The 24,535-nt window shown below is 40.2% G+C and overlaps 2 protein-coding genes across 2 annotated transcripts; both read right to left on the minus strand.

Moving 5' to 3' along the window:
• Positions 1-1,071: 1,071 nt before the first annotated feature.
• LOC148589826 (uncharacterized) lies at positions 1,072-3,056 on the minus strand. The gene is made up of 2 exons (XM_088515297.1): positions 2,817-3,056; positions 1,072-1,413 (listed from the first exon to the last, which is right to left on the minus strand). The coding sequence occupies exons 1-2, from the start codon at positions 3,054-3,056 to the stop codon at positions 1,072-1,074; spliced, it is 582 nt and encodes a 193-aa protein (XP_088371423.1).
• Positions 3,057-13,331: 10,275 nt separating this feature from the next.
• Positions 13,332-14,657, minus strand: LOC148589827 (uncharacterized). The gene has a single exon (XM_088515310.1). It carries the CDS (start codon positions 14,655-14,657, stop codon positions 13,332-13,334), a length of 1,326 nt encoding a protein of 441 aa, XP_088371436.1.
• Between the last annotated feature and the right edge of the window lie 9,878 nt (positions 14,658-24,535).

A 24,535-nucleotide genomic window follows, 5' to 3' on the forward strand; every position in this document is an offset into this window, starting at 1 on the left:
CTGTTCAGTTCTTCTCGCAGTATTTTCTCACAACGCTGGGATATACATATATATATATATATATATATATATATATATAGAATAACTTATATAGGAAGGTTGTACAAAAGTTACCTTTTGCGCCACCAATAGGAAACTGACACATCAGTCAATTTCATTAGACTTATATTTAAAACAAAAACTCAACCACACCAGATTACACTCTAATAAAATAAAAAATTAAATTTTTTTATTTAAAAAAAAAAAACAGAATTGAAGGGGTGGCCGGATGGCCACCCCTCCCCCACTTTGGGTGCCCGGCCGCCACCCCCAGGCCATGGGGTGGCGGCCGGCCACCCCAGATCTGGATCTAGGGTGGCGTGGCCGCCACCCCCAGCCCATGGGGGTGGCTCACCGACCACTCCCATGGCCTATGGGGTGGCCTGTGAGCCACCCCAATGGTCTAGGCGTGGCGGCCAGCCACCCCAGATCCAGATCTAGGGTGGCTGGCGGCCACCCCTAGGCCTAGGGGTGGCCGCGCGGCCACTCCCATGGCCTATGGGGTGGCCGGCGAGCCACCCCCAGGCCATAGGGGTGGCTGCGCGGCCACCCCCATGGGCTGGGGTTGGTGGCCAGCCACCCCAGATCCGGATCTGGGGTAGCTAGCCGCCACCCCATGGCCTATGGGGTGGCCGGCGAGCCACCCCCAGGCCATGGGGGTGGCCGCGCAGCCACCCCCATGGCCAGGGGGTGGCAGCCGGCAAGTGGGGGAGGGGTGGCTGCCTTCAATTTTGTTTTGTTTTGTTTTTTTTTTTTTTTTTGTAATTTATAATTAATTTTTATTTATAATCTGGTGTAGTTAGGCTTTTTTAAAAAAATTTGAGTTTGATAAATTTAGCTTAAGTGTCATCTTCTGATTGGTTGCACAAAACTCACATTTTGTGCAACCTCCCTATATAAGTTATTCTCATATATATATATATATATATATATATATATATATATATATATATATATTATTAAAAAAATATCATGCTGATAATACTAATTTTTTTTTTTTTTTTTTTTTTTTGAGAATTAATCAACTTCAATTTATAGAGAGACTTGCTCGTGGGAAATCAGAGTTTGAATACAAGGGGGGTAGTCGTCTACCAAGAGAATCTGTCCCTGTAGGGAGAGTGCTAGTTTTGCAAGGCTATGTGCAACTTTATTAGCCTCACGAGAGAAATACTCCACCCTCCATTTCGCTGCGCTGTTCAGTTTCACCTCGGCATCTCGGATTACTGCACCATAACTGCCCCACCAGTCTGATGTGCACTGTAGATGTTGAATGATTTCCAAAGCATCGCCCTCCAGTATGATTTGCTGCCAGCCCATATCCACACTCAGCTCTGCAGCTTTCCTCATCGCCATAGCCTCAGCGGATGAAGGATCCTGATAAGTGCCAAATATTGCATATTTGGACCCCTTAATTTGTAGTTGCTAAGCCTTTAGCTTTATTATTTTCTGATATTTTGGTTAGTTTTGGTGTTTTAGTGATTTGTAGGCTATTAAGAGAAAAATATCATTTTAAGGTGATATTTGCAACTCATTCTGGGGCTTAAGACACTTCATGGAGCATTGATAGCAAATTGGGATCGAGCAATAATTCGCACTCGATGAGTCCCACTAAAAAGGTCATATCTAGAGTTGTATTACTCGGATTGAGGTGATCTTGGTGTCATTGGAAATCTAACTCAAAGATCTACAAAGTCATGTTTCATAGGAGTAGGCTAATTCTGATTGGAAGTGCGCTCAAGCGCACGTTTAGTGCGATTGAGCACACTCGCGCCTTGTGCAATAGGAAACTTGATGCACGAGTGCGATCAAGCGTACCTAGAGTGCGATCGAGCGCACTCAGCCGACCTGGCAGCTCTGAAACCCTAAAATTAGCTTATAAATATCATTCTTTTCCATTGTAAACGTACGGAGACGCACCGGGGGCGCCGTTCTTTGTCGTTTTCGTGTTTTCTGGGCATTTTGTCACTTTGAACTCTAATTCTTTTGTAAGTATTTAATTTTAATGAAGTTAATTTAGTTTCTTTATGATTTCTTTTGTCATGAGAGGCTAAATCTTCAACTAAAGTTGAAGATGAAGTCTCGTCATTGATAAACTTACATGTCTTGTCGTTTTGTACATACAATGAGACTATTTTATGAAAGTGTAGTTCAAAAGCCAATGCAACAGTTTAATTAAGTTTAATTGATTAAATATTGGTAATATAGTGTTGTTCAAAAGCCAATTCAACAGTTTAATTAAGTTTAATTGATTAAATGTTGGTAATATACTCATGCTCAATTTAATATTCGTTGTGTTTTGTCTGGGGGTACATCGAATGATTGGATTGAGACTAATATCCATTGTGATCTACGGATACAGTGGATGATTTGATCTCAATTAAATATTCGTTGTGATTCTTTTAACGAATAGATTCATCGAATGATTTCAGTTGCATGTTTACAACTTTTGAACAATGTATTTGGATTGAATATTGTATGCATAAAATGCAAGACATGTTGTTTGATTTGGCGAGGGGGATTCGGAAACCTTAGTAATTTGACATTACTTATTCTCAAATTGTTTAGTTCAGTTTATGATTTTGCACGACACAATTACAAAAAATTGGAACTAGGTTAAGATAAAATTAGGTTAAACTAGAAAATTAATTTTTGCAAACACGTCTCCCTGTGAATTCGACCTCGCACTTGCAGACACTTTACTGCACACGACTCGTGCGCTTGCGCGTACAATTAAATTTGTACATCAAATCCCGAACATGGGATTTTGTGTGACAGACTGTTGCCAACACTCGTCCTATATGGTCCCGAGCCACTATTCCCATCCCCATTCTCCCCCCCACAGCATCAATAGATGCATCCAAATTCATCTTTAGAAAACCAACCGGAGGTGGCTGCCATTGTAACACCGGTCGTGTGGAGGGGGTCCTGCTTGTGTCATATCCCGTGTTGGTCTGTGCCTGCTCATAGTCTCGTAGTTGGATTCGGGCCCTTTGGATAACTACCGAAGGTGGAGTCATCTCCCCGCCGTGGATCACCTACTTGCGTCTAAACCAAATCTGCCGCGCGACAGCAGCAAATAAAATAATTTCCTCCTCCTCCAGCTTCCCCAGTAAATGGTCAAACAGTTTTCAAAAATCCTGAGCACAACTCGAGCACTTCTGTAATTTCCTGTTACATTCCAGCCAAACATCTTGGGTTGAAGGGCAACTCCAAAGGACATGACCCAGGGTTTCCTCCAACTGTTTGCATAAAGGACACAATGGATCAAGCGTAATTTGATGACGAAACAGATTTCCTTTCGTTGGAAGGATATTTTGGCAGGCTTTCCACATAAAATGATGTATGACCCAGGGGCCGTTAAAGGACCAAATCTTTCTCCATGTATTTTCCTCACTTCTTACTGCGGAGCTGGAACCCTCCCTATGATAGTCCATAGTTTGGGCTAGATGATATGCACTACGAACCGAAAAAAATTCCCATTCTTTGTCCCCACCAAATGAGTTTGTTGATTTGGCTTCCGAGACTAATCACCATGTTACATATAATGGCAACCTCGTCCTTTACAAAGACTTCTTCAATCAATGGAATATTCCACCATTGGGTATCATCATCTATTAATTCCTTTACCTTAGCATATTGTGGAAGCACCCTTTGAGGGGATTGTATCATATGTGAAGTGGGTGTTGGGAGCTACCGATCTCCCCAAATATTTATAGAATGACCGTTTCCCACCCTCCATATCAAGCCTGCCTCTAGTAATTTCTTGGCCCCCCATATACTCCTCCATGCAAAAGACGGCCTATGCCCCAAACTTGAATCCAAAAAGGATTTATTTTTGAAATATTTGGCTTGTAAAATCTGGGCTACAAACGAAGTAGGGTTTTGAACTAATCTCCACCCCTGTTTTGCTAAAAGAGCCTCATTAAAGCTTTCAAGGTTATGAAAACCCAGTCCTTTTTTTTTTTTTTTCAAGCCCAACTTTTTCCATCTCATCCAAGCTACTCGCGGATTATTTTCCTTATGGCCCCACCAAAACTGAGACATCATCGAATTAAGCTGCCGATTAAGCGTCTTAGGAAGTTTGAACACACTCATTGTGTATGTGGGTATGGCTTTAATAACTGCCTTCAAAAGTATTTCCTTACCTGCAAGAGTCAAAAAGCGCCCTTCCACCCATTAAGCCTCTCCCATACACGTCCCTGTATTTTATTGAAAGAACGTAATCGAGATCTACCAATCAAGGCTAGGAGACCAAGATAACTTTCATAATTCCGTGGGCTTCCAACTCCTGCAATGGACTTTAAGTGAGCCCTAACCTCCGGCTTAGTATTACTGCTAAAAAATAATGATGTCTTGTCCTTGTTGAGGCATTGCCCCGAGCTTTTCTCATACAGATCGAGTAATGCCTGCAATGCATTCCACTCATCAATATTTGCCCTGCAAAAGAGTAGGCTATCGTCTGCAAACAGAAGATGGTTGATTTTTGGACCTCCCCTTGTGATAGGCAAATCGGAGATGTGTTTCTTCTTTTCCGCCCTGCCAAGAATATGGCTAAGACCCTCTGCACATAGGATAAAGAGATATGGGGATAGTGGATCTCCCTGTCTCAGTCCCCTGGATGGCCGTATATGACCATGAGCTTGACCATTAATCATCACCGAATACGACACCGTTTGAATACATGTCATTACTCTTTGTATCCATCTTTCAGCAAAACCCAATTTGAGCATGATCCCTTCTAGGAAACCTCACTCCACTCTATCATATGCCTTACTCATGTCAAGCTTGAGCGCCATGTAACCCTTGCTTCCTTCATTCTTCCATTCATTCAATGCTTCAAAGGCTACTAGAACATTGTCTGTAATGAGTCGGCCTAGTACAAAAGCACTTTGATAGGGGGAGATTATATCTGACAACACCTTTTTTAGTCTATTAGCAAGGACTTTGGCAATAATTTTATATATCACGTTGCAGAGACTAATAGGCCTATAATCAGTTACAGATAATGGAGTCTTTTTTTTTGGAATCAACACAAGATGAGTATGGTTAATACTAGCATTGAAAGTACCTTCATTCAGGAAGCCTAGGACTGCAGCATACACTTCATTATGCACTGTGAGCCATGCTTTTTGATAAAAACAAGCAGCATACCCATCCGGTCCTGGAGATTTTAAAGGCGCCATCCCCATCAAAGCATTTTCCACTTCAGCCCGTGTGTATGTAGGAAGCAGCATTGTATTCATTTCATGGGTTACCCTATTCTCCATACCCTCCAGACATTCTTCAAGTCTCTCTGAACCACCTGAAGTGTAAATCTTCTAGAAATAGTTCTCGTATACTCTCCTGATGTCATGACGTTGCTGCCAGGCTTCGCCCTCCTCATCCCGGATGAAAGCTATCTTGTTTCGCTTCCGTCGTTGGTTCGCCCAAGAATGAAAATAGGGAGTGTTACGATCCCCATGTGTATACCAAGTCTGTTTTGCCCTTTGCTTCCACTTTAGGTCTTCCTGATCAAGAATCACTGCTATGGCTTTTTTAAGTTCTTTTATCTGATTCTGATTATGTGGTCCCTCATTGTTCTGTAGCTTATGGAGTTGCTTTGTCTTCTGTTCCAGAAGTTTTGCTAAATAACTGAATTTTCTGCTCCATTGTGTTAGTGCACTACGACAGTGATAGAGCTTGTGAGTCACCTTCTCAACCCCATTTCCAGAAAATTCTCCTACTGTCCATGCACTCTGCACTACCTCTTGGAACTCTTCATCTAACAACCATTTCGCTTCGAATCGAAAGCCCCTTCTCACTGTAAAATCCTCTTGCTTTGTACGTGCAAAAAGAATCAACAGTGGTTTATTATCGGAGGACCTTGCTGCCAAGGCTTTTACTTCCACCTCTTGAAATAAAGAGCACTATTCTTTATTTGCCAAAGCCCTATCTAGTCGTTCCTTCATGAAACCGCTGTCTTCCCGTGCATTAGACCATGTAAATTTTGATCCAACATATCCTAAGTCACTGAGTCCACATTCCTCTAAACTAGCCCGAAACAATTCCATTTAACCATCTCTTTTCTTAGCTCCACCCCATTTCTCCGACATATCCACTATTTTATTATAATCCCCTGCACTAAGCCACGGTCCTAGGGTCAGCATGTGGAGGTGTTATAATAAAGCCCACGACTCGTGTCTGTGTTGCACCTCCGGGTTACCATAAAAACCAGTAAAATGCCAGACCCCCACCTGTGTTGTGATTTCAGTGTTGATATGATTTTTGGAAAAATTTTGAATAGTCAACTTGCAATCTTCCTGCCAGAATAGAGCCAGGCCTCCGCATCTCCTTATTGAATCCACCACAAATAAATTCTCAAATCTAAGCTTTATTCTTATACATTCCATTTCACCTTGAGTTCTTTTTGTCTCAATGAGAAAAAGAATGTTGGGTTGCTTCTCCTTTGCCAGAAGGCAAAGGTCACAAACTGCCGTGGGGTACCCAAGCCCCCGGCAGTTCCAACTAATTAGTTTCATGGCTGTTGGCAGGGCTGAAAAACAACCTCCGCCAATTCCGTGAATGTTGGGTCATGCCTCCCAATCTCTGGTATCACCTCATTTCCCCCTCCTTCCTGTCGTGGTGTCTCAGACCGCTGTTCCGGTGCTTCACCAGGGCTTTCTCGAGCTTTTTTCTTCCATACTCGAAGATTGCTGCCTGTGGGAGTGCTCTCCATGGCCGTTATATTCTTCTCAGCAATCACTAGGGAATTGTCCCTCTTTCTTTTCGGCCCACCAGCTCCCCCTTGGCCCTGGGCCCACTGGCTGTCTTTTGGGCTTTTATTGAACTCAAAGTCCATAGCCTGCCCTTTTTTTCCCCTTGGTTTCCAGATCTGGCCCACCTGAGGAGCATAATACTTGCCCCTAGAAGACCTCACAGCTGCTGTCCCCATATTGCCCTTTAGTTGACTGTTTTGCTTTCCTTTTTCTACAGCTCGATTGTGTCCCCTCCCAAAGTCATGGGTCCTGTTGGATATTTTTCGCCTTGATTCCCTCCTCGGATCTTCGGCATTAACTCCTATATCCTGCGGTTTCTTCTCCTTAAGGGCAGCATTAATGGCCGAATCCTTGCTTTCCTTGTTTGGAGGACTGCCGCTCCTAGGGTTCCCGTAGGATCCGCTACTTTCCACGTCATCCGTACGGGAATGGACTGGGTGGTCCGCTGCCCTCTTGCCCGTCTCCGTCATGGGTGCTCCGTCCGCCATGTCCGGTTTGGGAAGACTTGATTCTACATTCTTCCTGGTTTCCTCTGCACGCAACGAAACTCCCCATTGTTTCTCTCCTGTCACCAAGTTCCTCCTTCTACCTTTGTTTTCAGGGCAACCATCTATCCCATGAAGGATTCAACCACAGTGGAAACAAAAAATCGGGAGTTGTTCGTACTTGAAATCAACCCAAACTGACTTTCCTCCCAGTATTACCGTTCTGCCTCGTTCAAGAGGACGACTGAGGTCTATGGTGACCCTTGATCTGAGACTTTTCCCCCATCCTGCACCATCCTCTCTCACATCTACATCCTCAAGCACACCCAATGTGTTATGGAAGTAACATAGGGATAAAGTAGGCATTATATTATAGTAGATTTATATTTAAAATGAATTAGATTTCATTTAGATTAGTTTTGTTATCAGTATTTTAGATTAGAGATAGACATGTGTCTATTTGTATTTCAATTATCTAGTTATTTATTTTAGAGTTAGGATTGCATTAGTTATCTTTTTAGGTTTATCTCCAGTGTAGGAGTTTTACTCAAAGTCTAAGTCATTGTAATCTTTCTACTTAAAGGATGATATTTTAATAAAAAGGTATCAGAAAATTAATCTCAAACCTTGAGTTTGAAAAGGGTTTTTTAGGTTTCCTCAAAATCTAAAAGGTCTAGGTTCCCTTTGAATCTAAGGTCTAGGTTCCCTCAGAACCTATAATCTATCCCGTTATGTATTCACGTAACACAATGAATTACCTATTTTGGTTCCCACTGCTCTAGACATACACAGGAGGGGCACGTCATGAACTTGGATCCAAAAAGGTGAGTGCGTAAAGTCCATCCAAGAAGGAGCCACAAGTCCATTGAAATCATTAACCACCAAGATCAGCCGCTCAAAGGACCACAGTCGTCCTGCCATCACCCATTCCTTGGTCGTATTATCAGTGAATTCAAAAATCCAGATATTGTCTTGGATCTCTGTGAACTCCACACACCCCTCTGCTTTCCAGATTCGAGTGAGTACCAATTTAAATGCTTCCTTACTGAATTTCTTTTCCGCCCAGATTCTTCCGATCAGACTGTTTTCTCCTCTTGTACGAACCTCAAGAACATCCTCATCAGTAATGGCAATCCCCACCTTTTCTCCTTCTGTACGGCCGTCCTCTGCTTTCGTTTTTCCTTCCCGGTTCGCCATCTGTTTGTAATCTTACACTCCACTTCCGTCCAAAACGGATGGAGACAGACCTTCACCTATAGCAATTTCGCGTGGGATTTCGGGTTGAAACAGGGGAAATCCTACAGAGAAGACATCGTAGAAACATTTAATATAATTAAATAATACTAATTTAATTATTTAATACTAATTAAAAGCATGCTGAGAAAACTTAATTAAAAGAAGGAAACAAATAATAATAACACGTTGTTTGATCATTAAAAGACTACTTTGTATATATTAATTACTTTGACTAAAAGCTAAATAGAAAGTTAGTTAAGAGTGTCAAATAATATTGTTTGATGAATTTTTAATATAATTAATTGTATTAGTAATTTCTCTCATTTTTTGTGCAGATATGTCAAAAAAACAATTATTACTATATATATATATATATATATATATATATATATTAAAGATGAGACAATCATATTTTTTGGACATGTCCGCACAAGAGGGGGAAAGGGTATTTGAACTAGTGACATCCACTTCATTAAGTGTGGTCTCAGCCGATTGAGTTACCTCTTGAGGACGAGACAATCATATTTTGATATGACTGTCTTATTTATATGTTTTTTGTTTTTTTTTTAATGAGACAGTTAGATTTCGATATCATCTATTCTTTTTAAAGATTGGAAGCAGAGATTTTGATATGATCATCTTTTTTCTTTTTTTGTTTAAATGATCGGACACTTAAATTTTGATCTAATCATCTAAATTATTTATTTTAAAAGATCATACGGTCAAGTTTCATACGATCTTAGACTCTCATATAATGATTATATAAATCATATAACACAACCACCAACAAAATTTATTTCCTTAAACGTAAAACTTCATATTGTAAGGGGTTAATTTCCATATATATGATAATATGAGGCATTAAAATTTTGAAATTTATGTTAATTTATATCAAAATATCGCATTAATTAATGACTTAGACATAAAACTATTCATGCATGCATAATGAATTAACCAAAATAAATTCAAATTTAATGTATTTTTTATTTTATTTTAAATATTATTTGATAAGAATTATAAGGAATCTTGACAAATTAATGTAAATATGAGAAGTTAATAAACAAAAATTTCTTTCTTTCAAATAAAATTTGAATTTTTAATTCAAGATTGATACCAAATTTTCCTTAACTGTCCTTGAATGTGCATAATAATTGCTCAACGTTTAAATAACCTAAACATAAAGTTATATTATTTGAATTTCATTAAACACTAAGTCAATAGTAATTAATGCTAAAAATAAAAAATGGTGCGTTTTGGTATTGGCTAATTAAGGATTTGTATTTAAATCACCTAAATTCTCGTGAAAACGCATTCAATTTTGTTTTGATTAAATGTGAGTCGTTGATGCCGATGCGTGATGGGATATGCACAAACTCAAAAGGCAATAATCTTATGTCCCGCATGTCCATTAAAGCACAAAGATCCAACGATTTCTTTTAATCATCAACTAATTAAGATCTTTTATTTTACAGTTCGGATCAATCATTGGGCGACGTGGAGCGTAAGTGCACGTGGAGAAACTCACAGTTAATAATTTCTCTGTGCCTAACGATAACGCTTACCAAGGCCAAAAATGCAATGTTGATTTTTAATATGAGCCGTTAGATTATTTTCTGTTTCATCTGAGCCGTTGGTGAAGGGAAAATGGGATCCAGCTGTAGGCCACCTCATGGTCCGCAAATTTTATGGTGCTTTAAATAACCATGAGCTCAATTTTATAGATTTGATCCAACGATTTAAGTTAACTTTTAAAATTGATTATCATAATTAACATTCAGGATCACAACATCCACTCATTTAAGCTATATATGGCCATATTGAATCATTAATATTGTTTGACTCTTGCGTTTATGGGCAAAGAATGTGTCTTCCTTTTTTATCTTGAATTTCATTAAACACATTACCTTAAGAAATTGAATTAAACAAAATAAATACAAATTTAATGTATTTTTATATTTCAAATTTTTTTTTTTTTTTGAATAATAATGCTTCTCTTATTAAAGCTCAAAAAGAGTAATTCAGGAAAGGGGGGTAGTCTCCTCCTTCCTAATAATATCACCAATACATGGTGGTATACAATGCCACCAATGAACATCAGTGACATGGGTACAGGCCTCCTTTGCTAGAATATGGGCAGCAGAATTTGCTCCCCTTAGAACATGAATAAAACTAGACCTTGCGAGATCACGCCTATAACTTTTCACATCTTCCACAAAATGGCCATAGCTACTCTCGCAAATTCCATCAGAATTAATGGCCTTCACAACCGTTAAAGCATCTCCCTCAAAAATTACATTCTCAAACCCCATCTCCTAGGCAAACAGCACGGCGTGAAGGGCAGCAAAGGCTTCGGCCACTGCAGGGTCCGCTATTATCTTCTTCTTGATCCCACAAGTCGCCATAAATTGTCCATTTGCATCCCTTGCTAGGATTCCAACCCCAACACATGAGTTCCGCTGAGCTATGGCAGCATCCCAGTTCACCTTCACCATGTTCACCGGCGGTGGTTGCCAGTTTATCATTTGGACGGGTTGTATTTCACGATTTAGTCCCAATGGCTGGGCATTGACCCTCTGGAAGTACTCCAGACCAGCCGCTGCAATCGAGAACACTTGAGTTGGATCTACAAATTCACCCCCATGTACAACATTATCACGCCTCATCCGGACTCGTCTAGCTACCATTGCAAAGAGCTCCAATTCTGGCATCTCATATCGCCCAATCATCTCCTCAAATAGCTGGGCAAAATCTTTAGCTCCGCAGATACTCTTCTGTAGTTTAATAGGGCCACAACACCATACATCGGCTGCTGAGGGCATGACCATATAATATGCTCCACACTCTCTTCCACCAAGTTACAAATTGGGCACAAAGGTGAGTTAGTCACCATATGCTTGAACAAATTAGCTCTTGTTGGTAGAAGGTTGTGGCAAGCCCTCCTTACAAACATTTTTACCACATTCGGAACATTTAACTTCCAGCAAACTTTCCAAATATCACGCCCTGTCCCCGGTTTCGACGGTCCACCACACGCTTCTTCCTGCCAATCAACAGCTACATGGTAGGCACTGCGTACAGAAAAAAGCCCATTTGCTGCGCTTCTCCATATGAGTTTGTCGTTAGGAAGTAGGGGACTTAGAGGTATAGACTTTATTAGTGCTGCCTCTTCGTCAGTGAAATTTTCTGAGATTAAAGCACTTTTCCAGCTCCCCGTATCCCCATCAATAAGGTCATACACCCGAGTGTTTGTTACAAGATGATTCTGTGAAGATTGAACCGAATAGGTGGTTGGTTTTGGGAGCCAACAATCACCCCACACCCTAATGTCTTTCCCATTCCCAACCCTCCATATTGATCCCTTCTTAATAATTCCTCTTGTGGATAAGATGCTTTTCCAAGCCAAAGATGGTCTTTTCCCTACTTGGGCCTTCATCACCATCGTCGAAGGGAAGTATTTGGCTTTAAAGACCCTGGCCACTAGCGACTCCGGATGTTGAATAAGTCTCCATAGCTGTTTTGCCAAAAGCGCCTTATTAAACAAGACCAAATCTCTGAAGCCTAAGCCCCCTTTGGTTTTGGAACACCCCATCCTCTCCCAACTCATCCAATGAATTTTGGAAGTATTCTCCTTGTGCCCCCACCAAAACCTTTGCATGAGTCGATTAATATCCCTGCAGAGGGTGACAGGAAGTAAAAACACCGACATACAATACGTAGGGATGGCTTGAATGACTGCCTTTAGCAGAATTTCCTTCCCAGCTTGAGAAAGGAAATTGACCTTCCAGTTATGTAACTGATCCCACACGAGATCCTTGATACACTTAAAAGCTTTTGATCTCGATTTACCCACCAAAGTTGGCAACCCCAAATATTTATCATATTTTTGAGTTGCTTGTAACCCAGATAGTCGAGTAATCTCAGCTCTTTTTTCTAGACTGGTATTACGACTGAAAAATAAGGAAGTCTTATCCTTATTCAATTTCTGCCCCGAAGCAACTTCATACTTGTTAAGAATCTTGGTGAGTCGTCGCCATTCCACCGAATTAGCTTTGCAAAAGAGGAGACTATCGTCCACAAAGAAAAGATGGCTAATTCGCGGTCCATTCTTGGAAGTAGGAACCCCTGTAATTATCCCCTTTTCTTCCGTTCGGCAAAGCATGGAACTGAGTGCCTCCGCACAAATGAGGAATAAATATGGGGACAGTGGGTCTCCTTGTCTTAATCCGTGTTCCGGAATTATATGTCCCACCGGTTGTCCATTGACAATAATCCTGTAATTGACAGTTCGGACACACTTCATTATCAAATTAACCCACCCTGCAGGGAACCCCATCTTACGCATTACTGATTCCAGAAAAAAGCCATTCCACCCTGTCGTAGGCCTTGCTCATGTCCAGCTTGCTGCCCATATAGCCTACTTTACTCCACATTCTGGTGTGCATGGAATGTAGTGTTTCGTAGGCGGCTAATATGTTATCTATTATCAGACGCCCTGGCAGGAAAGCACTTTGAAAAGGTGATATTACATGGGGTAAAACCTTCTTTAGCCTATTAGCCAAGACTTTTGAAATAATCTTATACAACACATTACATAAACTAATAGGACGGTAATCTGAAACATTTCTGGGATTATTATTTTTTGGAATCAAAGCTATAAGTGTGGAGTAGATATCAGGCTCCATAACAGAAAATTGTAAAAAATGTAGGACTGCTTCACATACCTCAGAGCCTACAGTGTTCCAATGTTGTTGATAAAACCCAGCCGTGTATCCGTCTGGACCTGGTGTTTTCATTGGGTCCATTTGTTTCAGTGCTGCTACAACCTCCTCCCTTGTAAATTTTGCAGTAAATTATTCTCCATTCCAGGGGTAACTTTTGGTTCCACTGCTGCTATACATCCGTCTATCAAGTGAGGCCTTGCCGAAGTAAATAACTCTTTATAATAATTAACAAAGGCCAACTCGATCCCTTCCGTCGTTGTCCATTCCTGTCCTTGTCCATCTACAATCAGAGAGATCGTATTGCGTCGTTTTCTTTCCGTGGCACACGCATGAATGAACTTTGTATTACGATCTCCATGAAGGAGCCAACTCTCCTTTGCTCTTTGCTTCCATTTCGTGTCTTCTTGTTTAAGAAGCCCATTCACTTCCTCCTTAAGAATTTTTTCTGCCTCCATAGTTGTACTTCCGTCCTTCTCTTGTAACATTTCAAGTTCCTTCGTTTTTGTCCGGATCAGATCCTCTGTTATGTTAACCGTTTTCTTCATCCAGCGTAAGATGGTACGTTTGCAAGAGTTGAGCTTTGCATGGACAGTCTGTAGAGGGCTCTCCCGTCGTGGGCCCAAGAGCCAACCAGTCCCCACCTCCTGTTGAAAGTCTGGGTATGACTCCCAACTTGCTTCAATTCTGAAAAGCCGATCCTTGCGCCTCCTGGATAAAACGGCATCAAGCCGAAGAAGGAGTGGGTTATGGTCAGAGTTCCGACGAGCCAGCACCTCTACTTCTGCATTTGCAAAATTTGAGAGCCACTCCGGATTCCCAACAGCCCTGTCCAGACGCTCTTGTGTAAAAGCATCATCCGGCCTTCCATTCGACCATGTAAACTTTGGCCCTTTGAATCCCAGATCACTCAGCATGCAGTCCTCCAAAGCTTTCTGAAAATCAGCCATTTGTCTACTGGTTTTAGAAATAGCCCCTCTTTGCTCTGAAAAACTTACAATCTCGTTAAAATCGCCCATGCATAACCAAGGAATAGGAGCCAAAGTGGATAGGTAACGGAGGAGACCCCAAGCTTCCTTTCTTTTTGCGACTTCTGGATGGCCATAAAACCCTGTAAATTTCCACTCCACCCCACTCGCCGTCGAACGTATAATTCCATTTATATGTCTCCGACTGTAATTTTGTATTTCAACACTAAAGGTATTATTCCAAAAAAGAATCAATCCTCCGCTTTTTCCAACACTGTCTACTACAAACATATTATGCATCCCTAGTTTGACTTGCAAAAAATCAAAATTCTTATCATGCACCTTGGTTTCCATGAGGAAAACCACCGTGGGTTTCTTTTCCTTCACCATCTGATGAAGGTCTCGAACTGTCCGAGGGTTCCCAAGCCCTCGACAGTTCCAACTTAGGAGACTCATAGGTGATGGTGGGGCTGTTTAACAGCCTCCACCAAAGCTTCATCAACAAAGTCTTCCACTACCCCCCCCCCCCCTCTTGTTCCTCTTTTCTGTTTCCCGATAGAACTCCCCCCCACTCTCCAAATTTTTTCGTTTTCCCAAGCCATTTCCCCCCATACCACTGCAAACATCCGTAGTGTGAGGTTCCTACTGTATACTCCTAGGAGTTTTCGTTTTTCTGTATTTTGGAGAAGCCACGCGTGGAACACCCTGCACCTTGGACTTTCCGAAAACAAATGTTGGAGACTTATCATTTTGGCCCACAAGTGGATTGGGCTCCCTACGGCTAGCTATCGCCCTTTCTCGCATATCATTCAGATCAACACTTTTGTCAACAGCTGCCCATACCATCCTTTCCTTTATGGAATCCCATTGGCCCACGTAGATGTTTTTGGTCCCTCCTACGCAATGCTCATTTATGGGTTGACTCCTCTGCATGGCTCCCAAATCTTTTGCATTAATACTCTTCCCCCCATTAGAGCCAAAATTGACACCACCATAATTTTCTCCAGAATCTCCACCCTCAATATTTTCCTCATCCCATAATTGCAGTCGCCCATGAGTTTCCTTAGCACTCTTCCCCCCAATATGGCCGAAATTAATACCATCATAATTCTCTCCCGAATCTCCTCCATCAATATTTTCCTCATCCTGTAAATTCAGCCGCCCATGATTTGCGCTCCTGAAAATAGGGCTAACAGTAGGATTACGATCATGGGATTTTCCAGCACTACCCCTCACCGGAGTTTTAGAATTCTCCGATGAACCTCCACCCTGTGGATCCTTTTCTGTCTCCTCTTCCCTCCTCTGTTCATATCTGCTATTTTGCCCCCGATCGCCATAGCCATTTCCTGTTTGATCCCTAAATCTTTTGCTTCCCCCCGTAGCCTATCCGCCACCCCTCACATATCTCCTTTTCAGTGATGGGACCCTAAGCCATGGGCCAAATTCGATTTTTTTTTTCTCCTCCATTAATTCTCTGGCCTGCAGCTCCTCCACATCCGTTCTTTCCATGCTTTATTACCCCACAAGTATAGCAGTGTCGAGGGATCTTTTCATATTGAAAAGCAATCCATATGGATTTACCCCGGAGATTAATGGTCCTACCTCGTGAGAGTGGTTTTGAGAGGTCCAGACGAATCCGAACCCTCAGAAACTCCCCCGACCCCACTCCTTCTTCAATGACATCTATATCCTCAACCTCTCCCACCGAAGTGCCAATCTTCCGTCCCACATCTCTGCCCATACAAGACAGTGGAAGGCCAAACATACGTACCCAGAACGAAGACTTATCAAACTCCAATTCAAAGGGCGACGTCACTCCGTCATAATCCACTATGGGAAAGAGATGATCATCAAAATTCCACGGTCGGCCTTCCAAAATCCGAACTTTGTCACATTCATTCCCAAATTCAATTAGGAATAGATTTGCACCCAACGTCGTGAACGAGACCCTGTCTGTTGGATGCCAAGCCCGGATCAATGGTGTTTTGAGAACGTCTTTCCCCACTACCCGATCTGCTAGTAATTTCCCAACGACACAGGAGACACGCCGAGTAGCCAAAGGGGCTAAGTCAAATTCCCCAATGGCCAAATCTGCACCTTCTTCCTCCATTAGAGTGAGATTCTCCCAAAGCCGAGACAGTTCCTCCACCGTTGTCCCCATCATGCCTGCGCGTTACTCCCAGCTCCCAATAATGGCCACTTGTATCTGAAAAGAAGACCTAGACTCCACCCTAGACACGGGGGATAGAAAGAAACTTCACCTCCGGTCACCGTCTGAGAGACCCTAGAGAGAAGATAATTTGTTTTATTTTTTTAAAATTTTTTTATTTCAAATATTATTTGATATTAAGTTATAATATGTAAATATGAGAATGCTAATAAACAAAAAATTCCTTCTTTAAAATAAAATTTGAATTTTTAATTGAAGATTTATTACCAAATTTTTCTTAACTATCCTTAAATGTGTATAATAATTGCTCAACATTTAAATAACCTAAACATAAAATTATAATATTCTTGAATTGCATTAAACACATTACCTTGAAAATTACATTAATTAAAATACATAATAATTTCATAGATAAATATTAGTTGAACCCACTCTCTTTTATTTTATTTTTTGAATTCTTCTTTCTTTTCTCTTAGTGAGAATTAATATTATGTTAAATTGTTAATGACAACAGTAGGAATTTACAAATATAATATGTTAGTCATATAATTAATTAAATCGTATATGATATTGTTGAAGAAGATCAAAGCAAGATATTGATTTGATTTAGGAGTACTATTGATTTGCAGAGATTTTTGAATATTTAAATCGTTTAGTTGAACTTAATTTTCAGGATTCGGCTTGCCCTTTCAGGATCCGGATAAGGCGTTTAAGCCTTGCCCTTTCATATTAAATTAACATAAAGTTTGGAGAAATCTTAGTTTAAGCCTTGCCCTTTTAGGATCCGGCTTCTGTGCGGTAGTGAAAAACTACCGCACAGATGCAGTTGCCCAAAGCAGTACCGTTTTGGAAAAAATGGTACCGTTTTGGGCAGTAAAAAAATAAGATTTCTAAAAAAATAATAAACAAATCATTAAAAATTAAAATTTATAAAGAAATCAATAAAACAAAAGGGCTGGCTCCAGAAATCAATAAAACAATATGGTAAATCAATAAAACAAAAAAGTAGATTGTGAGTCCTTGGGTGGAGGTAGCGAGAGGTACCTCCTCCGTAGCGAAGAAAGTGAAGGAGGTTCGGCCACCCCATACCGGCCGTGGGGGGTGGCTGAGACAATGGGTTTGAACCCCTTTGTGATTTCTTTGTTGGCTTTGTTGAGGTAGGCTTTGGAGATGCTTGACAACTTTTCAAGGTCTGGAATCAAAGTTTTCTGGAACTTGTTGGGTAAATCTGCTAAATCTGTGAACCCCAAAACAAAATCATCTTGATCATCTTGGTCAATCCAGCTGGGCTGTGGGTTGTTTCTTTGTCTTCTGCTGGTTGGGTCTTTTATCTGCCATCTAGTTCTTGTTTGGTTTTTGGGGTAGTCCGGCCAACCCAAAACCCAAACCCAATTTTTTTTTTCTTTTGCCCTTTTTGCCTTTTGGGGTGGCTGGACCACCCCCAATGGTCATGGGGTGGTTTGTCTACCCTAGACCGGCCACGCGAGGTGGTTGGAGCCTTTGGGGTGTTTTTTTTTTTTCCTACTTTTTTGTTTTAATTTTTTTAGTTTTTTATTTATTAATGTTTTATATTTTTTAATTTTTAATGATTTATTTATTATGTTTTTTTTAAAATTTAACGAGTGGGTGGGACCCACAATTATTTCCTTCCCAAAACTTAATGAGTGAGTGGGTTGGACTACTATAGCGCTATGCGGTAGTGAAGCAGATCCGCCCTTTCAAAAAATAGTCTGCAGCTACTTACAAAAAATAAAAATAGGGAAAAATATAAAATGGCCCTTCAAACTATCAGTCATTTGCAATTTAGCTCCCTAATGTTCAAAATATAATAAAATAGCCTCTCAAACTACCAATCAGTAGCAATTTGACCACTCCATTAGTTAGTACTATTAAAATGGACGGAAAATGTAAAATGACGTCATTTTGTTGATATTAAGTTACCAAAATGCTCTTTTTGAAAAAAAAAAATCAAATTAAAAAAAAAAAAAAGCCCATTAAAAGTTGTCGTTTTGCTCTAAAAAAAATCCCTTGCACGACAACCATATTCCAGCAGTTTCTCATTTCGTCTTCTTCGTCAGAACCCTTCCAGGGAGAGAACAAATAATTGGCTTGGGTGCCTCCTTGTGAGAGTGGCCATGGTGGCGGCGACAGAACAACCAAAGCAGAAAAGCAGAGAGAAGAAGCAAAGCAAAAGCTCCGACGGCAACACCCACGAATACCCACCTTTTGTTGTTGTTGTTCCCGGACTCGGAGCCAGTGTTGATGGGGGTGGCGGGTGGTGGAAGAGGTGGTGGAGACGGAGAAACTGATTTGTGAATTAGAGCGGGCTTGGTCTTAAGGGGAACCAGAAAGGGGGTGAAAGGGAAAATGACAGTTTGGTCAGTCAGCTGGTTTACGTCGAGTTCGCTCTGCTTGTCCACGCCGAATAGTTGGGCAATAGAAGAAATGTCGTCATCCCACGTGATCATATATGTGAGCAAGTAGTTGACTCCAGCAGTTGTCTGGTTTGGAGTCGGGCAAGCACACCTGAGGGGGACCTCCAGATATAGCCCCACTATCAGATTGCGGTCGCTATAAGGGTTCTGGGCCATTAAGGCCTGGTAGGTGGTGACGAAGAAATAAGTATTGGACTTGCTACTCAACTTGTAGGAGGTATTGTGCTGGTAGTAAGGACCAGAACATGAACAATTATTGATCAGGATGAGGATCTGGGTGTCTGCCGTAATGGTGTCGAAGCTGGACATGTTGTTGGCGTCGGCAACAAAGGAGAGTTCGGAGCCCAGGAGCAAGCCGATGGTTGTGGGAGAATTGTAAGAAGGATTGGATCTGAAGCCCAGGAGCAAGCCGATGGTTGCGGGAGAATTCTTTTTTTTTTTTGAATAAAAAAAAAGAACAACTTTCTTAAAGAACAACTTAGTATACATCCATGCTAAATCCTTTAAGAAAGAAAAGAGTTAGAATATACACCCATGTCTAACTCGTTGCTTAGGGAACTCTATAGCTTAAAGAGTATACACCCATGCCCTTAGGTTGACAAACATTAGATATGCATAACATGATCAAAGCATTGGCATATTGTTATATTAAATAAGCATGATTAGTGGTGGATATTAAAGCTCTACCTTTTTATTATTATCAACTCAAAATCAATCTTTGTTTGCTTTACTTACGGGATTTATTTTACGCAAAAAAAATTTAGCAATCCTCGTGGGAATGTTCTCGTGCTTGCACCATATACTACAATATTGATCTTATACACTTGCGAGTAAAACGTACAATTATTTGCCTATTAATTTAGGTAGATATTTGCACAACAAATATGTTTGGAAAACCTAACTTGTTTCAGATAGGTTCCAATTTAACTCCATGTAATTTGGTTTCCATTAGGAAAACCATTACGGGTCTCTTTTGCTTCACCACACGGCTAAGCTTCCGAACTGTCCAAAGGTTCCCAAGCTCTCGGCAGTTCCAACTCATTAAATTCATCGCGGTTGGCGCGGCTACATTGCAGCCTCTGCCAGCCCCTAACCAATTGTAGCATCTCCCTGTAAACATGTTTTTTGTCCCTTATGAGTTGGGCCAACATTCTTAACCTCCCCACTTAGTTCTCGTTTCTTCCCTACTCCATGTTTCAAAGTTAAGTTGGATTCATCTTTCTGTTCCTCCTCACCACGGGCTACCCTCCTCCACGTCACCATAGACTTATCCAATCCACCCACAACTTCATTCAATTTACTTCCACTACCCTTTTGAAAAACTTTGAGTGTTTTTTCCACATCTGAAAAAAGAGGACCCATATATACATTCTGTTAGTTCTTGTGTTGGCTTAATTCAGTTCCAAAATGCAGATGCTACTGTTCACGGCTCAAACACTGATATAGAATGCTCAGAATCCAATCTCCACCGTTCATAATGTAGATTCATGTGTTATGAACGTCCCTGCAAAATTTCAGCTCAATCGGACCACAAACGCCCATCGATCGGAGTTGTTGATGAAGACTGGACAGTCCGGGTCCGGACCTCCAGAAGCCGGGTCCGGACCCCATTTCCAGAAACTTGATTTTTCAAGCAGGGTCCGGACCTCAATTCCCCGGGTCCGGACCCCAGTTCCAGAAAGTGATGCTTGAAGGAGATGTCCGGACCTCCAGAAGTTGGGTCCGGACATCAGTTCCAGAGAACACGTTTTTGTTGAGATGTCCGGACACACGAATTGGAGGTCCGGACATCACTAGGTTACGAATAAGTAATCCTAGCCATGTCCGGACTTCAGATCTACCATGTCCGGACACGGCAGTCTTATGTTGTGTATTTTTCTATTTAAGCTACGGGAGTTTGCCATTGTAACTTACGTATTTTATTTAGAAAAATTAGAGTGCTTTGAGAGAGAGAATTTGTTCTAGATTATTGTTGAAGAGAAAATACGTGAAGCCAATCGGAGTTCCGGTGAAAGGAAATCATATAGAAGAATTGTGCCAGATGTTCTGGAAAGGGCTACTGCGGTAGAAGTCAAGTGGGTCGCTTGTCGTGTACAAGGAAGAGTCAAAGGTTTTGTAATTCTTCTTGTATTCCTTATTCTTCTTATAGTGAATTGATTTCCTGGGTTTGGCTGCCCCGGAGAGGTTTTACATTTAGAGAGTTCTCTAAATGGTTTCCTCTTCGTAACCAAATTTCTGTGTTCTTGATTGCATATTTCATATCAGTATTTGGTTGATCTTTTAACTGCTAAGTTAGATCTGCTTTCTGGTTATTTTCTGTAAAACTCATAGACGTTTGAGTTGGTGATAATTGGAGTCGATTTAGAATTTTCAATTGGTATCAGAGCGGGTTCACTCTGTGAAGGATTTATTTCCTGAGTGTGATCCGAGACTCCATATCAAATGTCTCATACTGTTGCTCCTAATTCTCTTCCCGTCTTTGACGGAACAAATTATACGCTTTGGAAAATTCGTATGAGAGCATATTTTAAATCCATTAATGTTTGGCATATTGTCGAATCTGGATGGACACGTCCAGAAAAAGCAATAGCTGAATGGACAACAGAGGAAAAGAATAATGCTACTGCGAATGACAAAGCTATAAATGCTATTTACATCTCTGTTTCAAATGAGGAATTTTCTAGAATTTCTAGATGTGAAATAGCTAAGGAAGCCTGGGAAACTTTAGAAATCACACATGAAGGAACTAAGGTTGTTAGAACTTCAAAAATTCAAATGTTGGTTTCTCAGTTTGAGGAGATTAGAATGCAGGAAGATGAAACTTTTGATGAATTCTATTCAAAGCTTAGTGTCATTAGAAATTCTACCATTAATTTGGGAAAGAAAATGGATGATGCTAAAGTGGTGAAAAAAATCTTAAGATCTTTGCCTGAGAGGTTTATTCCCCAAATTGCTGCTATACAACAGAGCAAGGACTTAGATACTATGAGAGTAGAAGAACTTGTAGGTTCCCTTCAGACCTTTGAGCTAATTCTTCCTAAACACAAGAACACCAAAAATATTGCTCTTAAGGCAAAAAATGTTAAGGTTGACTCTTGTGGTTCATCTGATGAGGATTCTGGAAATGAGGAAGAAATTGCTATGTTTGCTAAGAAGTTTAGGAAATTCTTTAGAGCCAAGAAAGGAAATCTTAGAAATAGCAATTCACAATTTTCTAAAAAATCTAGAAATGAGAATGTTGAGAAAGGAAAGTCACCTAAAGGTATCAAGTGTCACGAATGTGGAGGACATGGACACATTCGTGTTGACTGTGCTAACTTGAGAAAGTCAAATGGCAAGGCATTTAATGTGACTCAAAGTGATGAGTCAGACAAGGACGATGCTGAACAAGGAGTTAATTACTTAGCATTTGGAGTTAGTTATGAGAGTGAGCATGAGAATAGTGAGTGTAATTCTCAAGACAAACAAGGTGTGTCCGATAATGATTCGGAAGAAGAAGATGATTTGCAAAATGCTTATAATAATCTCTTTGTGGAATACACTAAACTGAAAAAGCTGAATAAGCAGCAATTGAAGAAACTCAATGAGGTTAATCTTGAAAATGATCAACTTTCTGTCACCTTAACTGATTCTCTTGCTACTCATAATACTTTGATGTCTGAAAATCAAATGCTAATTGCCAAAGTGAAATCCTTAGAGAATGAACTGAATGAATCAAAGAATCATTTAACAAAATTCTCTAGTGAAAAGCTAAATCAAATGCTACATAATCAGAAACATTCGTTTGATAGAACTGGATTGGGTTTTGATAAATCTGCTATTTTATCTACTAATGTTGCTTCTTCTTCAAAGATGATTTTTGTGAAACCAGTGAACAAAGAAGATAGCTTGGCTGAAAAGAAGGTAATTTCTCCTCAAATTTCCAAAGATGGAAAAGGTAAGGGAACTCTAACTGATTCCTATATGTCTAGTTCTAAGTCGAGAAGTATGCACATGTTAAGGAACCAACCTTCTCAAAGGTTTATTCCTACGTGTCATAACTGTGGTAAGATTGGACATATTCGTCCTAAGTGTTTTCAGCTTAACAGTCATGAGCCTAAAAGAGAATATTTCCATTCTAGAAATAGTTATGAGAAATTATTCAACATGATGAGAGACGTAGTAACACGGTTAGATGTCTTGGATAAGAGTCACACAGTTGTCCCTGATGTGAAGAAAGTTTGGGTCAAGAAGATTAATACCATTCACCCATTGAGGGGGAGTGGTAATGGACTCACCTAGATTAGGTGGGCACATAGACCATGCCTAGAAATTGAGCATATTGATATTTGTCTATAGCTGTTCTAGGGCATTTTTTTTTCTTAATTTTTGTTTGCTTTGTTTTTATTTTCTTTGATTATTTTTTATTCTTTTAGATTGTTTTAATTGTTAGATACTCAGTTTCTCATGTCTTGTGCTCAAATGAATATTTTACATATGAGTGGGGTCAATATTTGTGCAATTTACATCTATTGCTCCATATGTTTCTGATATACCTTGTTTTTCTGAAGACTGTTAAAGGAGTAAGAGTCAGTTTTTCTCATGTTCGAAATTGTGCACTTTTTGCCCCCATTAGGTTTAGATTTTTGTTATATGTTTGGAAATTTGGAGAAAACATTTTGTTTGGAAGATAGGCAGTGTAGAATCTTGCCACTTGACCAACTCGTTAGTTGAACCTAGCTCCAAAAAATTCCACCATTTTCCAAAAAAAAAAAAAAAAAAAAAAAAAAAAGGGGCATAAAATAAGCTCAGATGATTTCATTTTGCTTCTGTCTGTCCCTAAAGAAAGAATCAGTGATCAAATCATTGCGGAAATAGATGATTACTAAAGGACATGGTAAACGAAAATGATCAGTCTCAGGGGGAGTGTATCGGATGAGGGAATCTAGGTCCTAACATTATAAGGTTTTACTGTGGTTTGAATCAGACTGCTGGTCTTCCTTTACAAAATGTCTGCCTAGATTTACCTTTCATTGATGAAATCTTAGTTAATGGGAGTACTCACACACTACACCATCACATGAGATTTCTGATTATTGCCTACTTGACTGCATTCACAGACCAAGGTTGTGTCATGCATATGGTACATTTACGGTGTAAGTGTAGCTTGTTGATCACTCCGAATTGTTCAGATATTCATACGAGCATGCATGATCTATTGCTTATCTATACAAGTTTTCTTTGGTGTTTTTTTTTTTTTTTTTTTTTAAAAAAAAAAAAAAAAAAAAAAAAAAAAAGGAAAGCTTTTGGATATTCATTGTGCAATACATGAGTCATTGATGTGTTATCATGTGTGTTTATTTAACTTTTAACGGGGGAGAAACATGCTTTGCCTTTCCAGTTTCCTGTTGTTAATTGAGTCATACATTGAGGGGGAGTTTTGCTGATGTTTCTTTATAATCACGCATCATTTTTTTCATGAGTTTTATTTATGTCTTCTTGTTCCACATATGCCTTGATGTATTTTGTGAAGTGTTTCAGGAAACATGAAGACCTTTTGTCATTCTGTGACAAAAAGGGGGAGTAAATATGGGGAGATGATGGGATTGGCTCGACATTTTGGTTTTGTCACTGAATTGCCAAAGGGGGAGTTTGTTAGTTCTTGTGTTGGCTTAATTCAGTTCCAAAATGCAGATGCTACTGTTCACGGCTCAAACACTGATATAGAATGCTCAGAATCCAATCTCCAC

The sequence above is a fragment of the Corylus avellana genome, chromosome 1, assembly GCF_965113065.1.
Source record: "Corylus avellana chromosome 1, dhCorAvel1.hap1.2, whole genome shotgun sequence".
In the NCBI taxonomy this organism is placed as follows: Eukaryota; Viridiplantae; Streptophyta; class Magnoliopsida; order Fagales; family Betulaceae; genus Corylus; species Corylus avellana.

What these genes read in the sequence shown, in the direction of transcription:
- LOC148589826 (XM_088515297.1), bottom strand. Translation starts at nt 3,056, where the DNA reads ATGACTCCACCTTCGGTAGTTATCCAAAGGGCCCGAATCCAACTACGA. An exon ending in TAGGACGAGTGTTGGCAACA is followed by an intron (nt 1,414 to 2,816) that starts GTCTGTCACACA and finishes GGCACTTATCAG; the next exon opens with GATCCTTCATCCGCTGAGGC.
- LOC148589827 (XM_088515310.1), bottom strand. Translation starts at nt 14,657, where the DNA reads ATGAGTCTCCTAAGTTGGAACTGTCGAGGGCTTGGGAACCCTCGGACA.